Here is a 24,256-nt window from a genome sequence, read left to right on the forward strand (position 1 = left end):
TGTGGGGGGTTTCCTCCAGTCAGCAATTCCGTGAACTAGCCAGGTGTTCTGTAGTTTAAACCAATTCTGACACTATCTCCAGATATACAGGGTCAGATCCCACAGGTTAAGGGCTCAGTCCCACAAGACTACCTCTACCAGCCACTTCAGATGCCAGTCACAAGCTCAGGTTGTCACCTGTACTTCTGATAAAATGGCTACAAATCAGGTCTCCACACTCCCCTCGTAGGGTTCAGACAATTTGCCAGAGCAGCTCACAGACTCAGGAAAAACGTTGACTTCCCATTTGCCAATTTGTTATCACAGGCTATGGTACAGGGTACAGACGGACATCCCGATGGAAGAGACGCCTAGAGAGGGAGGTGTGGGAAGGCAGAGGAGATCTTATCCCGTCTCCAGGAAGGCCACTCTCCCAGCACCTCCAGTCACTCATCAATCCGGAAGCTCTCCAAACCCCATACTTTTGGGATGTTTATGAAAGCTTCATTAGGCATGATCGACCACTAACTGCATTTCCAACCCTCTGCCCTCTCTGAGAATGGGAGGTGGAGCTGAAAATTCCAAGCTTCTAATCATGGCTTGGTCCGTTGGTGACCTGCCCCCATGAGGAGCATGTGTGCCCCCATGTGTCGGGAACCAGGGTCAGAGACCCATATACATAGTTTCTAAATGAGTTTTTAAAGTGACACAGTTGATAACTTATTAGCCATGTGAGATAAAACATAGACAGTTCTTGTTCATCGATGAGAAACTGTCTCAGATATGCTGATTCATGTACAAACACACGGATGAGGTGAAATGAGCAGCACGAGCTTGCTCAGCTGGCCGGGGATCTAGCTGGGGGTGCTAGCCATAAACCCTCTCCAAGGGTGCTCCGACCCCACAAACTCCAGGTACCGTCTCCCTGGTTGGGGGCGGGGGGGGCTCAGCGCCAGCCTGACCTCCACGGCCTAGGCCCCATTCCTGACTGCTCCCCTCCCTCCCTGAGATGTTTTTCTTCTGGATTGTTAGTCTTGTCCCAAGAACCATTCTAACTTTTAATGTAGATTTTGCATATGCTTAATGTGTCATAGCTTGTTCTGAAATATAAAACATAAAACCTTAATGCAATGTACAAACCAGAAGATCCTGGTTAAAAAAAAAATAGCTTCAAAGACATTTGTGGAGAAATTGAGAAGAGTTGAATATACATTGGCTACATTATCATTAATTATCATAGATATAATATTGATATAGTGCCTACATAGGAGAACACCCTTACTCTTAGGTGATGCATGAGGACATATTATGGGTAAAGTATCATCATTTATTTTGAAGTTAACAGCTCAACAGAAAAGAATAGGTATGTGATGGAGATAACAGATTGACAGGTGAAGCAAATATGGAAAAAAGCATAAGCAAATTCTGAACCTAAGTGAGAAGTGACTGGTTATCCAATTCACTATTGTTTCAACATCTCTGCACTCATGGCAATTTTACAGCCCCCCCAAAATGCAACTAAAGGCCGGTCACCTTCCATTACTGACAAGCCCTATGGAAAGTAAGTGCTCAGGGTGGCACTTCAGCCTTCTGTCCACGTACAGAACAATCCTTTTTCTAAACAGTAACATGATGATACAAAGTTGGTGTAGAAAGTAGCATTTTGATTTAGCCATTGTTTCTTATTTATAGCACTGTATTTGTAATTGAGTTTTTGGTGTGAATTCGGTCCAGCCAAACAACTGTGTCAGCTTTAGACATTTTCTCTTGCGTCTGCCCCTTCTTCCAGAAGGCAGGTCAGTTTCTTTCTATCCCTATCCATCAGAGTCTATGTTCATTACACATGCTGATTGATTCTAAATTTTAAAATCACACTGGGTGTCTGTCAGTTCCAACATAAAGTCACTCAGAATACAGACCAGAAAGACAAGGGGGTGGCTTCCGCCAAGTAGCAGAAACTGTATCTGCCACACTTGGTTGGACATCCAATCAGGGTATCTGTGTGGGTACTAGAGACAAATGGTGTCCTTAGAAACCACGAAAAATTAACTTATGGCTAAGCCTAGAATGCAGGGAATAATGCTGCCTTAGAACAAACAGGATTAGAAGGACCCAGTACAGGCTTAAGTAGCAAGCATTTTAGCAGTTACCGTAATATGTTCAAAGCCAGAGGCAGTCCTCCAATTGTATCAAATCCTCTATATCACATGGCTCGTGAACCATCCCAAGGAAAAGTATATGTTATACTTCAGCATGGCAAAATTTGATGCATGCAAATTGACTGGAATTAATTAATTAAGGTTAGTTAATTACTGTATAGTGTTACTTTGCCTGTATTACATCTTAGGTTTTGTAAGAAGCATATTGTCAGAAATAATCTTTAATTGGCAAAATCAGTGGACTTCAAGGTGTATGTTGGTGGGGAGTCATACAATAGGACCCCTGCCTTTGGTTTTACAAGGATAGGATGCTGGCGAGCCCAGCCACCCATGGCGCCCTGTAAGTATGGCACCTGCTGACCTTGTATCTTTCCATTTCAAGGGAAATCCTGCTGTCTGCATTGCTGATCCACAAAGCATAGTGATCCTGTCTCCCAAACATTATTTATGACAATGGAGTTACCCACTAACACACGTACTGGCTGCATAGTTAGGCAGAAAAAGGCACTTCTCCCCTCTACCCAAGGTGCCCGTGTCTGCACTAACTAGTTCGTGCACTTGGAGGAATTCAGTCTGACACTTGCTGTCATCACCATGTCTCATCTGGTTGCCAGGTGGAGGGCGTGGGGCTCAGATTTCTGGCTGTGACAGAGAATATAGATCCAAAATATAAGCAGATATTTGCTACCACTGATGATCTAGCAAATAAACTTCGCAGATCTGTTAAAGGGTCTTGAAATTTGAAGTTCAGTGTAAGCTTTGTAAGCTTTTGTGTGTTCCAGTTAACTTTAGATACTTAAAATCTCAACAAATACGAAAGTACTTCTCTTACATTTTTTAAATACCCCTAAACATATTAAGTGACAAATGCCTGGTGGAGAACATTGTGAATAGCAAGCTACCATTTCTCCAGGAGGTCGGTGGGGATAGAGAGCCAGATAAATGGATTTGTGGAATATTTTATAGATATGTATATATGTATGTGTATATATAATGACTGTTTGAATGACAGTTTACAGTTGAAATATTTAAAATACCTTCTCTTTATTTCAGGTGAATTTACAAACTGATCCACAACACCCCAACTCCTAATACCATTATCACTAGAAAACATTTCTTCTGTAAGCTAGGGAAGGTGAAAATTATCAAAGTAATCACAGACAAAATCCCTCCCGTGCTTTATCTTTTCAATGTTAAATACAACAAAATCCACATTTTTGTCCAAAGCTCCTTTCCATTAAAATTATCTCACTTACACTTTTAGGTTCATTCAGTTTTGAGGTCTGCGCCAACAGTGACCTCTTCCTTCCATCTCCTCCCTACAGTCTCTTCCCTTGAAAAGTAACTAATATCAAGTTTAATGTATGTACTATGTGTATCATATCTAATGATTCTATACCAACACCTGTGTGTGGGGGGGGTATGAGTGTTTGGTTTTGAATCTTTACTGAGAAAAAATATTTGTCAAGCTCAAGAGGACTGTTTGGCTGTCACCAGGCAGAGGGTTGGTACACACAATCACACACACACACACACACACACACACACACACGCAAATACCCACATAGGTATATATATGTATCAAATATTTGCTTTCTAATGGATTAATACTGTTCACATCACAATGCCACAGATTTTCATCAACCAAATATATCATGGGTATTTTTCCAGATCAAAAAATATAGATTTAACTCCTTCTATAACTTATTCTATTTATAAATTATTTCCCACTGATGGAATTTCAAGCTGCTTTCCAGGTTTTTTGCTTATTTACTTGTTTATTATGGCTGCTACTGAAAGTGCTAGATTCAAATATAACTTTACACACGCCCTCATCTAATTATATATTTAGGATGGACTCCCCAAAGTGAAAACGCTGGGTTATAAGTGATAAAACAAATCTTGAGGTTTAATGGGCATATGAGATTTGGCCTCCAAAATGTTGTAACAACTCACAATCCTGCCAGCAACATTTCCCTGCACCCTTGCCAATGCTGGATCTTTTTAGACTTTGTTCCCGTTACCCTTGAAAGGCAAAACAATGCCTGTTCACAGACTGACACAGATCAAATTGTTACTCCAGCTGTCTCCTGCATGAACCGTCCTTATTCTACATAAATATTACTAAAAACTCTTACGGTTTTAAAATACAATCACTCACAAAGCTCCACAGAACTCAGATGCTCTGGAAGAAGTGTTCTTGCACTGAAGATGCTCATCGTACCCTCCTCCCCCTTGCCCACCTCCCTTTCTGGACAGGCTGCCCCAGGGGGTAGCTCAGTAACTGAGCAATGCAGGGGAGGGCATGTCTGATGGCAGCAGTATGGGTGGAACCAGGTGGAGCCGATCCGCTGAGACAGAGCAGAGAGATGAGACCCGGTGTCCGTAGGGCGCGCCAGAGAGGCTTCACCCATGGCTTCCCCGAGCAAGTGGTCGCGTTAGGGTCCGCTTCTGTTCGCATTTCACAAAATACAACACTCTTGCATGATAGAAACACTCAACAAACTAGGAACAAAAGGAAATTACCTCCACATAATAAAAGCCTCATATAGAAGCCCACTGCTAACGTCAGAGTCAATGGTGAACAATGGCAACAAGCACTAAGATTAGTACCAAGGCCAGAGTGCCCGCTGTGGACACCTGTCCCAAGTACACCGAACTCGTTCAGCCTCCAAACGGAAGGCAAGCCCAGCTTGCGCTGCAACATGCGCGAGCCGGGAGGCACTATGTTAAGTGAAATGAACTGCTCAGAGAAAGACAAATACTGCAGGACGCCACTTATTTGAGGCACGTGGTCAAGTTCATGGAGACAGAAAGCAGATGTGCTTGTCTGGGGCCGGCGCAGGGGACTTGATCAAAGGGTTCAGTCTCAGTTTGGAAAGAAGAAAAAGGTTTGGAGGCCTTGCACCACGAGGTGCGTGCACCTATCACTACCGACCTGCCCGCCCAAAGGGACTCTGGTGGTGAATTTCATATCACATGATTTTTACCCCGATAGAAAAAGAAAACTGATGACAAAAAAACACAATCACGCACTTTGTGACATATGTAGAAGCAAAACAAATGACAAAAACAGCGCACAAGAGGAAAACCATTTAAGACTTCCTAAATTTTAGGTGAAGAGGTTTAATATCATTTGAAGATAAACTGCAAGTTTAAAAAGAATGCTGAGAGAACTTGAAGCCTCACGACAAATAGTTTTAATATACTATTGACTCAAATTGATAAGGTTCATCAATTTGTGGGCTTTTTGTTTTTAGAAAATAACATGTTGATTTTAGTATTTGTATGGAAATGCATATGATTTAGAATCGTCAATCTTGAAAAAGAATAAATGTTGAGGATTTGCACTAAATGGTTTCAAAACTTTCTATAAAGCTTCAATAACAAGGACAGTGGTACTGCAATAGAGACAGAGACAGGGACGGAACAGAATGAAAGACCAGAAATAGTGAAGTTTCTCTCTGTTTCTCTCCCCTCTCTTTCTTCCTCTCCCTCAGCTGCTACAATGGCAGAGAAAGCAAAACTGTGTAATAAACAGCCTTAATCTTCTGCTCTTGGTCAATGAGTGGTTATAATTCCAAATAAAAAATTACAAAGTAACAGAGAGTCTGAAAGTAAATTTCATCGCCTCCCTCTTTCTTACTCTCCATCTTTGTCATGAATATATTCATTTCTGCCCCTTTAAGTGTCCAGCTAAGGAGAAAGGAACATGAGAATTAACTTTGCCACCATTCTTTTTGCTGTCCTAGGGGAGATGACATTAAGGAGTAAAGGTGTGCTGATCCAAGGGCAATAGGGTTGTTGAAAATCACCCAGACTCATGAACAAATATTACTTGACAGAGAAACAATCAATTGACTGAAAGACCACATCAGAAACATGGTTATAAATTAAGATTCAGCAAAATGTTTCAGAAAACCGTGCCTTGCCTCTTTTCGGGCAGAGTCGAGTCCTGCGCTGTGTCTCCTCTCCCCCTTTCACTTCCGTGGACTCTGCACTGTCATAAAAGGAGCTGTTCTTGGCTGGGACGCTGATTTGCTAATCTTTTCACCATGACACTATATACCCAACTTTACAACCCGTGTATTTACACAAGCAATTAGCATCCGACCACCTCAGGAGCTCCCTAAGTAAGCTCATTAGTTCAAATTTTGAACAAGACTACACACCTCGCTCTAAACTATTAAGTTTGGGTTCTCTGCAGACAGGTGAGCAAACCCTCTCGCCCCCTTTCTCCCCCAGAGGCACCTTCCCTCATTCTCCTGTCCTTTATGCATTCCAGTGCCCCAGGCTAGGCACTAGGTTCTCCTTTCCTTTTAGACTTTTATCCAAAACATTCTTTATTTTTTTTTACTTTGGTAACATATACATAACACAAAGTTTACCATTTTATGTTTTTTAACATGAAGCTCAGTGCATTAAGCACATTCACATTGCTGTGCACCATCCATCCGTTCGAGTGGGATCACTGATGGCCACTCAGATGTCTGTCTTTAGCCCAGACCTCTTTCCCAAAACCTCACGCTCTATTGAGCATCTCCTATTGGATATTTTATCATTCAAGCCTTTCTTAGGCACAAACCATAAGCCATCTCTAGCTAAGACACTGAAAAGGCTTTTGCTGAAAGGATTTGGGGTAAGGCCCAGAATCTTTGGAAAGAATTAGAGAATCCTGCATAGAGTCTACATACATTATATAAAGCCTTTTCCAATCACGATGCACAACAGGGTCAATAAAAATATGACTGCTGTTACCATGGGGCACAGATACCTCAGCTTGCACCCCCACTGCATCACATGTCTGGGAACCCTCTGCTGGCTCCTCAGGTGGTGCAGGCTCCGCGATCTAAATCTGGCTGCAGCTGCTGTCACTCTGCAGCCAGCATTTAGAGTGGACAGTAAATGCCTTCCTCTTCCGCGCCACCAGCCTCCACCTGAGGGCTGGAGTGTGTGGGGGTGACCTGGTCTGCGTCACGGACAGGACGTGCATCTTAGCAGTGAGAGGAGCAGCTCATAGTCAGAGACTGGCTCTGACTCAGGAAATGGCCAAAGCACAGGGCAGGTGCTGGGCAGCTGAAAAGAAGGGAAATAACCACTCCTTTGTTTGACAGGCTCTTCAAACTCATTATGAACTTAATTTGAACTCCTCGCCTTTCTCCCAAAACCTTACTGTGTTCCTCTCAGTGTAAGGGTAGTAAGGGTCGAGACAGAAAAGCATGAACTCAATGCGCCCCACACTCCTCCCCATCAGCTACATCCCAAGGATACCTTGAATCCAAACACTCCCCTCCAGAACCACTATTATTACTTGAATCCAAGATATTTTACTTAGAATATTCCTAAACCCATTTGAACAGCTTTGTCAAGGTATACTTTACATGTAACACTATTTACTCATTTAAAGGTACAATTCATTGATTTTCAGTATGTTCACATAGCTCTGATACAGACTGATCACAACAATCTATTCTAGAACATTTTCATCACCCCCCCATGCCCACCTAAGAAGAAGCCCTGTAGCCATTAGCAGCCATGTGCCATCTCTCCCCAGTGCTCATAAATCTTGGCAATTGCTAGTCTACATTCTTTCTCAGTAGAGTTGCCCATTTTGGACACTGTAAATGAATGGAATCGTATACTATAGAGTCTTCTGTATACCATGGGCTTCTTTTACTTTGCATGGTGTTCTCAATGTTCATCCACATTGTAGTATCTATCAGTATTTCATTTCTTTTCATTGTTGAATAAAGTCACATTGCATGGATGTATCATTTTATTTATTCAATCATCACTTCATGGACATCTGGGTTGTTTCCGCTTTGGGTCTGAATGAGGGATGTCTGCAGTCTGAGGATCAGCAGCCGGCACTCTCCTCACTGACGGCCGGGAGCAAACCTTGGTGTCCCATGGTTTGCAGCTGCCAAGCTCCGGCCTCTGCCTCCTGCTGTCCCGCGACCATCTTCCCTCTGGGTGTGTGTCTGCATGTGGTGCTGTCTCTGTGTGTCTGCCCCTGTGCCTTTTCTCAGAGCACCAGTCACGTTATATTAAGGGCCCACCTTATGCCACCTGAATGCACATCTCAATCTGACTGGCAATGACCCTATTTCCAAATAAGGTCACATTAACGGTGCCAGGGGATAGGACGCAACACGTCTTTGGGGGGTACTCAGTCCAACCCACAGCACTTGCTATCTCATTCGGATTGTCTACTGATAATGTATACATGTAAAATTGACTTTTGTATATTGATCTTGAATCCTGCAACTCTGCTGAACCTGTTGATGAGTTCTGCTATTTTTTAGTGGATTCCTTCGGATTTTCTATTTACAGGATCACGTCATTTGTAAACAGACAGTTCCACCTCTTCCTTTGTGATCTGGGTGCTTTTCCTGTTCTTGCCTAATCACCCTACACAGAACGTCCAGTACAACATGGAGTAGACGGAGCGCAAGAGCAGGCTTGCCTGGTCCCTGATCCGAGGGGGAGGCCTTCCAGTCTTTCACATTGAGTATGATGTTAACTGTGAGCATTTTGCAAATGCTCATTTTGAGGTTAAGTTTCCTTCTAGTCCAAATTTGTTGGGTGTTTTTCATCAAGAAGGTATGTTGAATATTGTCAAATGCTTTCTTCTATTTATATGGTGTTATGGACTGAATTGTGTCTTCCAGAGATTCACAGGTTAAAGCCCAAATGTGACTGTTCTAGGAGATAAGGCTTTTAAGGGGAAAAGATTAAGGTCTCAAAGGTGGTGGGTGCCCTGCCTTGACAGAACTGGCGTCCTCACAGAAGTGGAAGAGCTCTGTCCCCAGCCATTCACAGAGGAAGGGCTAGGCGAGGACACATCATGACGGCGGCCGTGCACAAGTCCACGAGAGACTCTCCTGGGAAACCAAACTCGCAGGCTTCTTGACCATGGACTCCTAGCCTCCAGAACAGAGTGAAATTAAATTGCTACTTAAATTGCTAATTTGAAGTGCTACCAGTCTGCGGCACTTTTAGGCCAGCCCAAGCACACTAATATATAGAATGTGCTGCATTAACTGACCTTCAGATTTTAAATGAACCTCACATTCCTGTGATGGAGGCCACCTGGTCACAGTACATAGTCCTTTTACAGGTTGCTGGATTCAGTGTGATAGTATTTTATTAAGGATTTTTTCACCTATACTCATAAGGAGATCCTTCTGCTATAAATCATGTTATTGGGATATTTGGAAAACTGTGAGTAGGATCTGAGAAATAAATGTAGTAGTGTATCTGTGTTGAGTTCTTCATTTTAATGGCTGTGTTCCCATTATGGGTATGAATGTAGGAGAATGTGTTTAGCAAATACACACGGAAATATTCAGGGATGCCGGTGGGTTCGCTTGGGACGTTACTTTGAAATGCATCTCTGAAAGTTCTTTCACTGTACCTCCAGCTTTCCTCTAAGTTTGTGATTGTTAAAAACACACACAATAAAGGGGTGGATCGAGAAAAAAGAAAAGGGAAGGGGGGCAGGCTTCAGAGACTAGGAACATCTCCAGAGGAAGAAGTAAGAGGTTCAAGTAGGAGGGAAAATTCAACAAAATGCCACAAAACTGTTTAATCTAAAGGAAAGTCAAAAAAGAAGGCTACTTTCTGCGCCACCTCCTGGTACAGGCAGGTGCTTCTCTCACGTTCCGCCACCACGCCACGCGTCCCTTCTCCCCTAGCTCAGCAGCGGAGCGCGCTCTGCGGAGATGACCTTGGTCTGTACTCTTCCTCGGCTACATTTGCCCTCAGCCTCTCCTCTCTTCTCTGAATTTTACTCATATAAATAAGAATTAAAGGGCAACAAACTACTCATTAACATATATTTTCTTAAATTTCAGGCTCTAGGAAACAATTATTCTAATAAGGAAAATCTTAAATTTTAGGCTCTAGGAAACAATTATTCTAATAAGGGAAATAAATTATACTAGGAGAACACAAATGGTTTGTCTTTTAGATTAGCTACCACTTAGAAAATAGAAAACAAATAATTAAGGTATACAATATGCAAATACCAAATGAAGTCACATTTAGAAAAGCTAATCTTCACAGGACAGTTCTATGCATGAGGACCCACAGGCAGAGTGCTAAAGCCTACAATTCTTCAAAGAGCATATAAAAATGTTTATGTATCTCCACCCCCACGCAGCTTCTATTCTTTCTTTTAATGGTTAAAAAAAACATTACTGACCACCTGCCCCAACTACCTAGTATTCTAGTAAACAAAATATATCACTTAAACTAACCTTTTTTATTGCTTCATCATAAAAACATCACTTATACTGGGCTATGAGTTTTTTAATCATCTTAACTTCAATATCTAGATTAACTTTGAAGTACAGGGTGCAGCCTTCACAAGCTTTTGGGGTGATACGGTGATGCAAATAAGGACAACTGAACGTTTTAGGGTTTTCTGCTCCTCCAGATGTTTCTGGAATGCAGAGGTACTGACATGCATTTTCCAAAGGTATCATCACATGGTGGAGCACCTGCCATATACCAGGGATATTTTTCACTCATAGAATTCTTATTGAATTCCAGCTGTGTGTCCACCTCCACTAAGTTCATAGTCGAGTGGGTAAAACTATACAGTTGGTGTCTGTGTGTCTGTAATTCAAGATGCTAATGACTAAAATGCAAAATACCCACATAACAGATAATGATGAAATATGGTAATAGATTGGTAGGGACTTTAACAATATTACATCAGTTCTTAAGAATCTCCAAGTCCTCTTTTAAGTGAGAATTACAATTGTTTAACAGCTGTCCCCAGAGAATTTGAGCTTCTCCTTGATCTCTGCCCTAATCCAGTCTTCTGTCCTGTCTTAGGTGCTTCCATGATCTCTATAGAGGAGACTTTAACTCACACCTCAAGCAATATGTCCTGGGAATATAGGCCATGACAAATTCCAATAGTCACATTAATTTAAGTGCCTGAGACATTGCATTGGCTTAAAAAAATGATAATAAGGATAATGGCAAGTATTTTAAAAGGGAACCACAGGTACATAGGAAAAACACAAGGGAAGAAATCAAACCTGGACAGAATCACTGTCACCCAGAGTAGATGTCCCACGGCAAGGGGTTCTAGGGCCTTCCCACTGATACGCCCTCCTCACCTCCTGGCCCTTGTCTTATCCACAGCAGTCCTATGAGTTATTGCTCTTGACCTCACCTGATCTGTTCCATACCTACCCTCTGTGCTCATTGCTTGTCTTTTTAAAAGGTGTATTTTCACATTTATCTCTCTCTGCTCTGGTAAGTAGACCCCACAGGTTGCATGTGTCCTGCATAAGCATTGCCTTTTCCCCCACCCTGAACAGTGATTTAATCACCTGGTGAACATCTCATGTTCCTACTTTAATCATTCACTGGTTTGGTGTGTGCGCCTGTGTTTAACTCCCCGTACAGGTTTGTTGCTCATCTTGATCTAAACTTTCAAGAAATATTAAATGTTATACAGTAATTGCCTCTGTGCATCTTTTTCCCTCCTAAAGGAAAAGTCGGAACTAACTTTATAATCAATGAGCACATTCACACAGAAAATACACTCAGCACCTGAAGGTGCATGACACTGGGCTTGCTTGGTGCCATGTCAGATAGACGAGGATCACGTGGCACCCACCCCACCTGGACTATCACAGGAGCAAGACATAAAAAAGGGAAGGAGGACTGTGTAATAAAGAACGGACCTGACGATAGTCAAGTATCAAAATACAAAATGTAGTGAGTGTAACACGTTTTGAGAAAGGGCAGAAACTATTTCTAGAGTTTCCATGAATTTGGGTCATGAGCTCAGGAACCCAGCAAGCTGAAGACATTTGGTCTTGAGGTTAAAGCACCGGACGTAAGTCAAGGCAGAGAAGAGGAATGACTGATTCATGAGAGAAAAAGTAGCCATCTTTTAGGACACGGTCACGTTTATTTTGGGAAGGACCCTGTGGACCAAGAAGGCAGATTTTGATCTGATGAGAATGCGGGCACTAAAGGCCCTTGGGAAGGGAAAGGCATGGAGCTTTTCTGGAAGTTCGAACAGGACACAGATCCAGGAGTGACATCAGTGAAGTCAGAAACCAGCTCACAGACTCCTCAGTTACCATGAGTAAATTATTAAAAAGGAGTTGATATGTAACAAGTGTTTGATATAAATGTTAGATGTTATAAAGTAATTTCACAGACCGATATGGCAGTAGTGAAAATGTTAGGGAAATATATCTTACTGGAAAAAGAAACATCAGAATCAGTTAAAAAAGTTATGTTTCACTTTATGAGGAAGACAACTCCCAGATCTTTTGAGCTTTGGTTATCTATAAAAGGTTATCTATAACAACTTACCACCTTACAGGCTGTAAGATTTTCCAACAGAACACACATTTCAACTATTTTGAAAAAAATGTAGTTTATTGTAAAATATTCCTATGTTTCCATTTGTAGCCAATTCTTGAGTGTTCCCAAAGAACTGGTCCATTTTCAATTCCATTTCAATGTCTTAAATCTATTACAATGAATAAAAATTTGCAAATGGCTTCATTGATTAATAAAGCAATGTGCAGTTGCCCTAGAGTTACAACTGAATTCAAATCCTGGCTCCATTTTGGGTTATTCTGAGTATATTGCTAAGCCCCATCCAAGCCTGTTGATTATAAAATGGGACTGCAAATTACTCAAACGTTGTGGGGTTCAGTGACAACACATTTTATACTTGGCATTACACTTGTGTATTCAGAAAATATCTTATCCCTCACTTTTCATTAAGATAGGAGTTATTTTCCTTAACCAGATCCAACTGTTCATGATCTTAGGATGTAAACAGAATGCAAAGCAAGAGCTGAACAGTGAAATAGGAATGTGAAAAAAATTACCTTCGGTAAACAAGAAATAATGATCTAAAACCTGCTTCCCCTTGAGATTCAGGTCAGCAATCTCCCAGGGAAGTACATGAGAAACCCTGCTTCCCACTGAGTCTACCCCATGGGAAGCTGGATGACAGTAAGTGGACTCATCTCCATGCGAACAGGGACATTTAAGGTCCGTCCTACACCTCCTATCATCCAGCCGGCTCTGACGCTATTCAAGCGTGCAAGCTTGTTCGGGAAAGCAAGCTACAAACCCGTAAGGGCTGAGTATCAGCCTTTTGCAGTCATCTCAAACCATCAACTCAGTACTAACGGGACCCAAAAAAACGACACTAATGCAGAACTTTGTGAAAAGGTGCTTCATGCAGTCTGAAGGCAACATAACTATGAACGGTTAAAATTCATTTGCTCCTGGATTCATTTAGCTATTCACTGGAACCTGTTCATTCACCACTGGTTCATATGTAGAAAATATAAACCTAACTTCTACTTTTTATCCACACCATTACTGTAGTAAAAATTCATTAATTTCAGTATGTATTCAGGAATTTTATTTAACCTTAAAGGAAACATTAATGTCCTACCATGTAACTTAGGCTAATAGAAAACTAATAAAAATTTTAAAAAATGAGTACAGACTATCTTGCCATTAACCAAATTTTTAGTGTATCAATTTATTGCATGTCAGTACACAAATAGAAAGCATATTTTAAAAGAAATTTATTGTAAAGAAACAAATGTAAATGTCTGCTTGCCATGGTTAGCACATAATGGTACGGTAACATTCAAATTTGAGTTTTATAAAATTTTATTACTGCGTCAAACAAAATATGGGAAATAACAAAAATATGATTTACATTATGAAACTGGGTCATCATGAAGGTACTTGAATATGTTGAAAACTTTTCAGTATATGCTGTACTGACAGAAATTGTTACAAATTACATTAAACAACACACACTCATCCCTGTTACAGATGTATGTATGGCACTTTTTGTAAAAAAGTGTCTTATACAGTCTTGTTTTTAAACTACATTTTTAAGATACAAAATGTAAATGGAGGTATATTTGCACTGCTTGGCAAAAATGTTATTATTAGGATGAATGAATTTGTTTTTGCCATACAAATGAACATATTAGTTTGGGCTAGCTAAAATGATGTGTATATATAGCAATATAAACAAAAGTTTCACTCTCTACCATATTGATTTAAAAAATAGATGTCTGTGCTCTGTCACTTCAAACCTTACCTGAGTGATATGAAAATACACAAATTTAAGTGGAGAATCCAAAAGCATTATGACTTTCTTTCACAGTTTTTTCCTCCATAATTGTGTTCAAATATAATAGAAGAAATGGAGAGGAAAGAGGTCAGGGGAGGATTTCAGTATATCTCAATCCTGGACTAATTTAAAGTGATTTCTGTGACACTCTTTAAAAAAAAAAAAGTGTACCTCATTTACTCCTAACCTCAAAGAAGGGACTCAATAAAAATTACACTTAAGCTGAGCCTGCAAGATAACTTTTATAAAATTGAATATGGCCTTTAATTCCAACAAACAAACCTATTGCCACCTCCAACCAAATCTTACAAAGGTTAAGAAATGAGTATGAAAGCATCTGGTGGCATGGATTCTCAACAAGATGTATTATGATGGAATTAATCCAGTGGCACATTTCTGAAACTAGAACTTGGGTAATTAAGCGTCTACAGCTCGTGATGAAAAAAGAAATTTAAGTTGCCCTGTGACAAAATTCAGAATACCATTTTAACAAAATATAAATTTTATAGTCAAAGTGTTTGCGAACCCATAGGGCAGTTGCAATGTCAGGTGCTCCAGTTACTTGTTAGAAATGCCTTCATCCAAAGGTGGTTTTGTACTGTTAGCTTCCTTTGCACCAATCACATTCGTTGTTTTCTTGATCTACATTTAAGAACTACGCTACAGTTCCTCCCCAGCTGCTTCTATCCATTTAGTATTCTTCTGTTACAAATTATTTCCTCCAATATTTTGCAATATCCTTTTTGCCATTTCCCCCCCAAAAAAAACCCTTTTAAAATACAGATTTTCACCTAAATGAACTGTATCTGGCCATATTTAAAATCATTCTAGGACTTCCAAATTTAAAATAAATTAAAATTCATTCAAACTCCTATAACTGCTCTTGCATAAATGAGCCAGACATTAATGCACAAGACAGACACACTTCTATTTCCACTTAGATGAGTCCAAAATCAAGGAATGACTTATGAATAATTCATGTTTTATTAAGACCAATTGCTTTGGCCACAAAATTAAATGTTTTGAAAAATAACAAGGGCATCATGGGCCCCTGATAAGTTTGTTTTCTGCCCCCGCTCATCTAAGGAAATGGTCTCAAATACGGAAGCGAGGAGAGAAAAGACGTACTAAACCCTAGACACAGCTCTTCCTTTAGCTGCAGAGACGAAGGTTCTTTCACCTCAAGAAAACAAAGACAGGGATGGGAACAAGCACTCTACAACTTTGGAAGTCATGGCTTAAAAGAAAAGATTGTCTATAAACTGAGAGTATTCAAAAAAAAGCAGCATAAAACAAAACACTGACGAAGAAAAAGCTTTTATACTTCATCAGCACAATGTTCACAACTGAAGCTGGTAAGTTCCGCCATAATGTAGCGGACTAAATGATTACATGGAAACTTAAGAAGGTACTTTGTAAATGTTAAAGAATGATACAAGTCTAAGCTTTAGGCATGTAAGCTCATGTCTAAATATACTATATTCTGTTGTATTTTTTCTTTTTAATACATTACTATTTAGGAGAGTCATTCTACATAGCAATGATTGACGAGATGAAAAATAGCCATTAATTGTGGTGAATTTATACATACAAAATACACCTTCCATGAAATGCATTACCAACTTTTTTTTAAAAAGCATGACTTTTTTTTTACAATAATTTATAGAAAAACATTATCATGTTTTAGAAATCATACTTGCTATATATTTTTTCTAAACACTGACATACAGTGAATAAGAATGTTATTTGGCAAAAGTATTTCTAGCCCTATGTCCATGGGAAGAGTTTTAAATTAGGGTCAAGATTACTGACCCATTATTTTTCTACTCTAGCTGCTTGCACAAAGTCAATAAATATATCTAAAATATTCAAAATATCATATGTTAAAGTTGACATACAATGTACAGAGCCAATCACCCCTAATTTTCGAGGACTGCTTGAAACAACTTTGCACAATTATGCCTCATAGCTTACATTTTTTAAAAAGTAAATCCTGCAAGTTTTAAGGGGCTCTTTTTATAAGTAAAATTTTCTTTCTCTTCTATATGTCTAAATACTACTGCCCACTTAGAACCATTTACTTGTTTAATGCGGCAATAATTTCTGTGATAAAAGCTTTATAGAGTTCCTTCATTCCCACATTCCTACATGTGGAACATAAAGAAATAACACTTTTTAAAGCTGTCTTTTGATGCAGGAGTTCTATTTCATACTAATTGCAACATTAAACCAAAGGACATAGTGGGTTTTTTTTTTGCTTAACTTTTATTTTCAGAAAGTCCGATATATGATTATCTTGGCTCTCGTGGTTTAAATATACCTGGATACTGGGACTTAAAAATCTGAAGTGGGAACTTTTGTAAAACAGTATGTACAATCATGTAATGGTAAGACTTCCTAAGTTAATTCTTAAACAAGGTTTAGTCGTCATTATGACTGCTACTAGTGGTTCAGCTGTAGACTTACAAAACTGACAGAAGCTAAAATTCTCTTGCCACCAAAATTACAAATGTTAAAAAGTTCAAATATGCACGTCAAAGCTGCAGTAAAATTCTAAATTTCTATTTTTACATGCCATGATCCAGACTGTACCCAACAAAACATGGTACATTTATATTGGAAAGTGGGGTCCCATTTATTTGTAAGAAAAAGCTGGATCTCAGCATTCACTAGAGCAAAATTCAATGGCAACCTGCACACAGGCCTCAATTTCACTTCTTGCCAAAAACAAAATAGAGTTTACATAAAAATAGATGTAACCCAGGTTACCATATACATTGGTATATGGCAAGTGCTATTTACAATAAAAACATTGCATTGCATAATTCAAAGAATAAAATACCATCATGCATTTCAACTTTATGGTGAAAAATGTAGTTACAGAAAGTTGGCTATCATGATTGTCCTGATATTTACTAAAGGAGTTATACCCAAAGGTTTCTCATTCCCGCCTACTTCCACACCCAGCCATTAATCTAAGTGTCACATAGATTATACCATTTTAGCAACAAGAAACTTTTGAATACACTATTATACTGGCATATTAAACTAGACAATGGATACATAACCACACTGAAAGGTTTGACAAAAATGTGTGAAACAATCCCAACAATTACAGTTCTTCAAATGTAAAAAAAATATTTGGATTATCCTAAAGGAGCACTGAAGTCCTTTCAAAGTTTAATGTCACTCTTCAGACAAGCACAGACAGAACACACTTCTAGAAAGGAACATTCTTTATCATTCTGCCCAAATTAAAATACAGTGAATTAATCAAACAAGAAAAACATTATATGATTGTTACATTGGACGAAGTTTTTGCCATTTCTTCAGGAGAATGACTCTTTATTACTTCTTTGATGAATTGCTCGAGGGCAGTGAAGTAACCCTGGCACTGCCATGTGTCATTGTGAGTTCCATCAGGAAAAATGGCTAATCTCCTAGTCCGAGACGGGGAGAGTTCGTAAAGTCGCTTCATCATTACTGGTGGGATTAACTGGTCAGAGAGTCCAGAGACGAAGAGAGAAGGCATTCTGCACTGAGAGATTTTTCTGTAGGACAAAAATTTATTTTTGTAGCACCATAAAGGAAGGTAACGCATTGGAAAGAATGAAAATAAAGTGCTGGCCATGTGCGGTATGCTTAAAAATGTGTTCTCCACCATAATGGCTGAAATCCTATGTGAATTTTCAGAAGCCAGATGAATAGCCACTGCTCCTCCCAAGGAGCGACCAAAAAGAAAAATTTTAGTTTTGTCCAGGTCAGGTCTCGTCATCATGTAGTCTAGCACGGCTTCGGAATCCAGGTAAAGTCCTTCCTCACTCGCTTCTCCTTCACTCTTTCCGTATCCTCGATAATCAACGAGCAAAAGATTAACTTTGAGGTTGACCAACATAAGCAATGCATTTGGTAACCTGTGACCTATGTTGCCTGCATTCCCATGAAAATAAATTATAGTTGGGGAATAGGGTGAATTATCTCCAGTGTATCTTATCAAAATAAGATTTAGACGCACTCCATCTTTGGTTCTGATGAAAATGTTTTCATGCGGAATACCAGTGGGCATAGGGACATAAAGGCGTGAGGAAGACGGCTGTTCTGGAAAATACAGCAATACATCCTGGAATTTATATAGAATACCTGCTATTGATATGAATATTAATAAAAGTAAGACAATGCCTCCATAGAGATGAAAAGTCACTATTAAAGGTAAAAGAGAGATACGGCAGAGAGCCCAAGACCACGAAGCCAAGGCTATCAGCCATCTTTCAACAAAGTTCCACAGCATCCAGGACTTTTCCATCGTAGCTCTCTGTGAGTGTCCTAAAGAGAGAGAGGGGGGGAGAAAAATAATCAGTGATTCCACACACATCGATTACTTTAAAACTTAGATCCATGATACAATAAATCGTGGTACTGGGTGAATCCTTGGAAGTGTCCATCAATCTATCCACAAAACCAGCTGCTCTAATGCCCCTTGCCTTTTCTGTCCTCAGTCATCCCCTTTCTTCCACCGGCTGTATTTATGAAACACAAGTGTTCATCAAAAGTGCTTATTTACTGCCAGGTACTTTCAGCCATGTATTCTTCTTGACATTAAAAGAAAAATAAGCCGATGCCATGTTCCCAATTTCTTGTATAAGGGAACGGACGTGTGGGGCATAAGTGAGTCCGCTGTGGTCCCCACTCTGCAGGTCAAAGAGCTCAGAGACCAGTCAGCATGACTCTGAAGCTCTTGGCCCACCCACCGGTGTGTGAGGTAGGTTGAGAGCAGTTTTTTTAATGAGGTATGGTTGACATATTACATTAGTTTCAGGTGTACAACATAGTGATTCGGTATTTGTATATATTGCAAAATGATCACTACAACAAACCTAGTTAACATCCATCACTGTAGAGCGTTACAAAATTTATTTTTTCTTTTAACAAGAATTTGAAGATCTACTCTTAGCAACTTTCAAATACATGATACAGTAGGATTAACTACAGTCAACATGCTGTCCCAGTACATCTTGAGGACTTAGTTATTTTATAACTGCAAGTTTGTATCTTTTGACCCCCTTCACTCATTTCACCCACCACCCTGCAGCCCGGCCTCTGCCAACCAGCAATCTGTTTTCTGTAGCTGTGAGCCTGGGATTGCTTTTCTTTTTAGAGTCCACATATAAGTGAGATTGTACACTATTTGTCTTTTTCTGTCTGACTTATTTCACTTCACCCTCAAGATACATCCATGTTGAAATGGCAAGATTTCCTTCTTTATAGGTTAATATTGCACCATATTTATGTATCACATTTTCTCAACCCACTCATCCATCAAAGGACACTTAGGTTGTTTCCGTGTCTCAGCTATTGTAAATAATACTGCAGTCAACATGGGAGTGCATACAACTCTTGAGTTTTCATTCTCTTTCGATAAATACCCAGAAGTGCAATTACTAGACCGTATGGTAGTTCTATTTTTAACTGAGGAACTTCCATATTGCTTTTCAGTAGTGGCACCAATTTATATTCCCGCCAACAGTGCATGAGGGTTCTCTTTTCTCCACATCCTTGCCAACTGATACTTTTTGTCTTTTTGATACTACCCTTCTAACAGGTATGAGGTGGTATCTCACTGCAAATGTGACATGCATTTCTCTGATTAGTCATGTGGAGCATCTTTCCATGGACCTGTTGGCCAGTTATATGTCTTCTTTGGAACAATGTTTAATCAGACCTTCTGCCCATTTTTTAATTGAATCACTTGCTTTTTGCTTTTGGGTCACATGAGTTCTTCATATAATTTGTATATTACTCGCTTAGCAGATACATGATTTGCAGTATTTTCTTACATTCAGCAGACTGCCTTTTATTTTGTTGATGGTTTCCTCTGCTGTGCAGCTTTTTAGTTTGATGTCTTCCCACTTGTTTATTTTTGCTTTTTTTGCCGTTGCTTTTGGTATCAGATCTAAAAAAGCATTACCATAACTAATGTCAAGCAGCGTACCACCTATGTTTTCTCCTAGGAGATCTATGGTTTTAAGTCTTACATTCAGGTCTTTAATTCCATTTTGATTTAGTGTTTGTGTATGGTATAGGACAGTGGTCCAGTTTAATTCTTTTGCATGTGGCAGTCCAGTTTTCCTAACACAATTTATTGAAGAAACTGTCTTTTCCCCACTGTATACCTTTGGTCCTCTGTCATAAGTGAACTGAGCATACATGCATGGGTTTATTTCTGGGCCCTCTATTCTGTCCATTGATCTATGTGTCTGTTTTAATGCCACCTCCAGCCTGTCTTGCTTACCAGACCTTTGTCATACAGTCTGAGGTCAGAGCATGTGATGCCTCCAGCCTTCTCTTCCTTTCTCAAAACTGCGCTGGCTACTTGGCACCTTTTGTGGCTCCATACACATTTTAGAATTATTTGTTCTATTTCTGTGCAAAATGCCATTGAAATTTTGATAGGGATTGTACTGAATTTAGAGACTGCTTTGGGTAGTATGGCCATTTTAACAATATTAATTTTTCCAATCCATGAGCACTGAGTATCTTTCCATTTATTTGTCTTTTTCAATTTCTTCTGTTAATGTCTTATAATTTTCAGTGTACAGGTCTTCCACCTCCTCGGTTAAATTTATTCCTAGGTTTGTTTTTTTCTTGGTAGAATTGTAAATGGGATTGTTTTTAAAACTTCTCTTTCTGATAGTTCATTATTAGTATATAGAAATGCAACAGATTTTTGTATATTGACTTTGTGTCTATAGCTTTACTGAGCTAGGTAGGTTGAGGGCAAATTTTAGGGAAGAGGCAGTTAATAGATTCTAACCAACCATGACCAATCCAATATAATTTATTGTCAATTTAATTTTTTTACAGGAAAATTGAAATTAAACAAACTAGGAGAAAAATAAAGTATTTTCCCCTCTACCTGAAGTTTTCTGCAACTGAACTTAAAAAGTAATTTAAACTAACCACTAGTTTCTAATACTGTATTTTTTTTGAGAAAAAGTTTAAAAATTTGTCTTTCACATCTAATTAAAAAGAAATTTCAGTTTGTAAGTATCATGAAATAATGCAAAGTCTTTCATACAGTCTTTATTACAATTTTATACTAGTCAGTCACAAAGATAGCTATAATTTATTGATAAGGCCATAAACACTTTGGGATAAGTATGAAACAAAGACAAAGAAATTCTATTTCTATTTGAGAACCAGTGATAAATGAAGAAACTGATTCACTGGAGAAAAAAATTTTTAAAGGTTGCTGAAAATATAACTGATGTAAATACTAAAAAGCTATCAAAAGTCAACTGTGTTATCAAATAAATTTATGCATGTTATCTTAAAAAGGCAAAAGAGGTGAGATATGTTACAATTTTTGTATGTAGTAGTGACATCCACTTATATATTTACCAAGTTTTAAAAAATATTCTTTTACTCACTAGCAAAACTACCATAAAGAAATTATTCTTAAATTTAATAAATAATTGCTAATGACTGATTTAAAGAATATTATCATATGCCTTGAGCTAATAAATGTGGCATTTTAGGCAATCGAATGAGATTTAAACACAAAAAAATCATAAAACCAAGTTGAGTAAGATTGGCTACAAAGACAAGTGAGATGATTTGATTTGATTTTTCACCTTTAGTTCACCTCATACATTTTTCTATTTCACTAAACATAAACTTTCAAATATGAATTCTTGCTCAAATAACTTTGAACATAAACCAAGAACACAGCATTTTTCTGAAATTTCTCTGAAATCAACACTGCCACCTAGTCGTAGCAAGTTGTACTACATGAGCTTCACACTAAGCTAAAGGACAGCAGGAATGCGGAGGTTTGTTTTAGTTGACTATCCTAACACTGGGTCTCTGTGGAGTACATCCCACAGCACACGGCTTTAGTAACTGTATGTTGCTCATAGTTTTGGCAAATTCAGTAAATACAAAATCCTTCCTATGTTAAGTTTGCTTGTCTTCAATTCCTGTAAGAGGATAGAGGGAGGTATTATAGAGACTAGGGAGCAGAAACAACCGGCAAATTGGGTTGGGCAAATTTACGGCAGCAAAAATACAGGCTTAGAAACTACAGAAGCAATACCTCAGGACCCAGTTGCCAGCCTTGGTTAGAATCAGTTAGGAAGAGCCTGCATGGCAGCGGCCAAACACGCCGATTAACACTGCACAGGGAAAAATGTGTCCAAGGTCAATCATCAGTGGCTCTTACATATAACTCTCTGGCCACTATTTACCAACAGCTTACGTGACACGGGGTTGCGCTACATTCCTTCATTGTGGTGCACAAGTCTCACCAACATACCTGGTCACTTAATATTTAACTTAACTTTCTTAGGTAAAAATGGTATCTGAATGATTCATTTGTACCCAGAAATTGCACTGGGGAAATTGGAAAACACACTGGCATTAACTGCATACAACAAATCAAAATAATTTTTGTGTAATGATTAGGTTTACAAGGTTCACACTATAAAATACAAATATATTACAGAACTGCGCGATTTGGAAGATAAGATATCAGTCAAGACATTTCCTTAGTGAAAAATGTTACTGCTCTCTTTTAACATCAAGCCAATCATTTATGACAGAGGTATGAGTGATGAATAACTGAACACCAGTTGGCGATATAGTAGGAAAAAACACACTACAATTCCACCACCTTTCAAGTCTGCTCTACCATACATTTGCTAAATATCCCTGGGTTTATCACTTATTTCCAGTCTGAATTTCCTTTTCAGTAGAATGAGAATTTTTAAAATGCCTATATACAAGGATGTTCAGCATTATCAAATGAAATTAATAAAAGAAGCATTTCTAAATGTTATATAGATTTATTAACTTTATCTGCTTTGGTGACCAGTATTCTGGCTGTACTACTACATTCCTAACCATGTTCTGCTCAAATTAATACCAACCTCAGAATTTAGCAAGCATATGTAAGACCAGAAAAAAACCTAGAAATTTTAAGGGCATGGCACAGCACTCCTTCTAACCTGGATAATGAGAGTGAACTGACTTGGGTTCCAAGTCACACAGAGTTCTTATAAAAAACTATTACAATACCAGCCAAAATATAAAGCTCCTAATACATAGACAAGGCATACTTAGAAATTCAAACCATATGTATATACACACATATCTGCATAGATTAAACCCATAGAGTTAAAATTTTCAATTATTCAAACTTTAAAAAATTTTTTTTCTTAAAGTAGCCTCTTTAATTTCAAGTTTCAACATACAATATTCGATTTAAATCTATAAGGCCAGAAACTTGTGTTTCTCCTTTTCACTACTATACCCCTACTGGGCATTTGATGCCATTTTCCAAATACTCAAGACTAAAATGTTTTTAAATGAAGAATCCAGCAATATACCTAAATTATCAGACTTTAAGAAAACATAACTAAGCTGAGCACTTGGCATGTTTAAGACTTAACATCAGGAAAAAGGGCATATTTGAGTCCATTATTTCCTAATATTCCACATTAGGAATAATAGGGGTTAAGCTTGCAGTTTGAGACAAAACATTTCTTGAAAAGTCACCTCAACTAGCTGACTTTGTGTAAGTGTAATCTTACAATGGGTTATTAAATTGTAGAAGTCAGAATAAAAGTCAATTTATTTTGAGGAATAGCAAATGGAAGTCAATTTTAAGTACAGGTTAATAAAAACTACTCTGGAGTGTGCATGTCTTTAACACTATGGTTTATTAGTGTTTAGAAAGAACTCACAGTCCACTCACAGACTGTCTCATTTTTACCTAACAATTTGCCAGTTGTTTCTGCTCCCTAGTCTCTATAATACCCTCCTCTATCCTCTTAGAGGAATTGAAACAAGCAAACTTAACACAGGAAAGATTTTGTATTTACTAAATTTGCTGAAACTATCAGCAACATATGATCACTAAAGACATGTGCTGAGATGTACAACTTCACACCGACCTAGATGTTATGAC

The 24,256-nt window shown here is 38.7% G+C and overlaps 1 protein-coding gene across 9 annotated transcripts in view; it reads right to left on the reverse strand.

The window, feature by feature from the left end:
• The window catches only part of ABHD13 (abhydrolase domain containing 13), a 74,019-nt gene that overhangs the window by 39,678 nt on the left and 10,085 nt on the right, over nt 1–24,256 (reverse strand). For 2 of the 9 annotated variants that reach the window (XM_017664647.3, XM_073212369.1), the window contains exon 2: nt 13,663–18,615. The exons of the other annotated variants lie outside the window; for them this stretch is intronic. In XM_017664647.3, the coding sequence (XP_017520136.3) occupies nt 17,582–18,595 (1,014 nt within the window). In that variant the 5' untranslated portion in view covers nt 18,596–18,615 and the 3' untranslated portion in view covers nt 13,663–17,581. Of the gene's footprint in view, nt 1–13,662; nt 18,616–24,256 lie in introns of those variants that run through there. 9 annotated transcript variants of the gene reach the window in all.

Source organism: Manis javanica, chromosome 9 (assembly GCF_040802235.1).
Source record: "Manis javanica isolate MJ-LG chromosome 9, MJ_LKY, whole genome shotgun sequence".
NCBI lineage: Eukaryota > Metazoa > Chordata > Mammalia > Pholidota > Manidae > Manis > Manis javanica.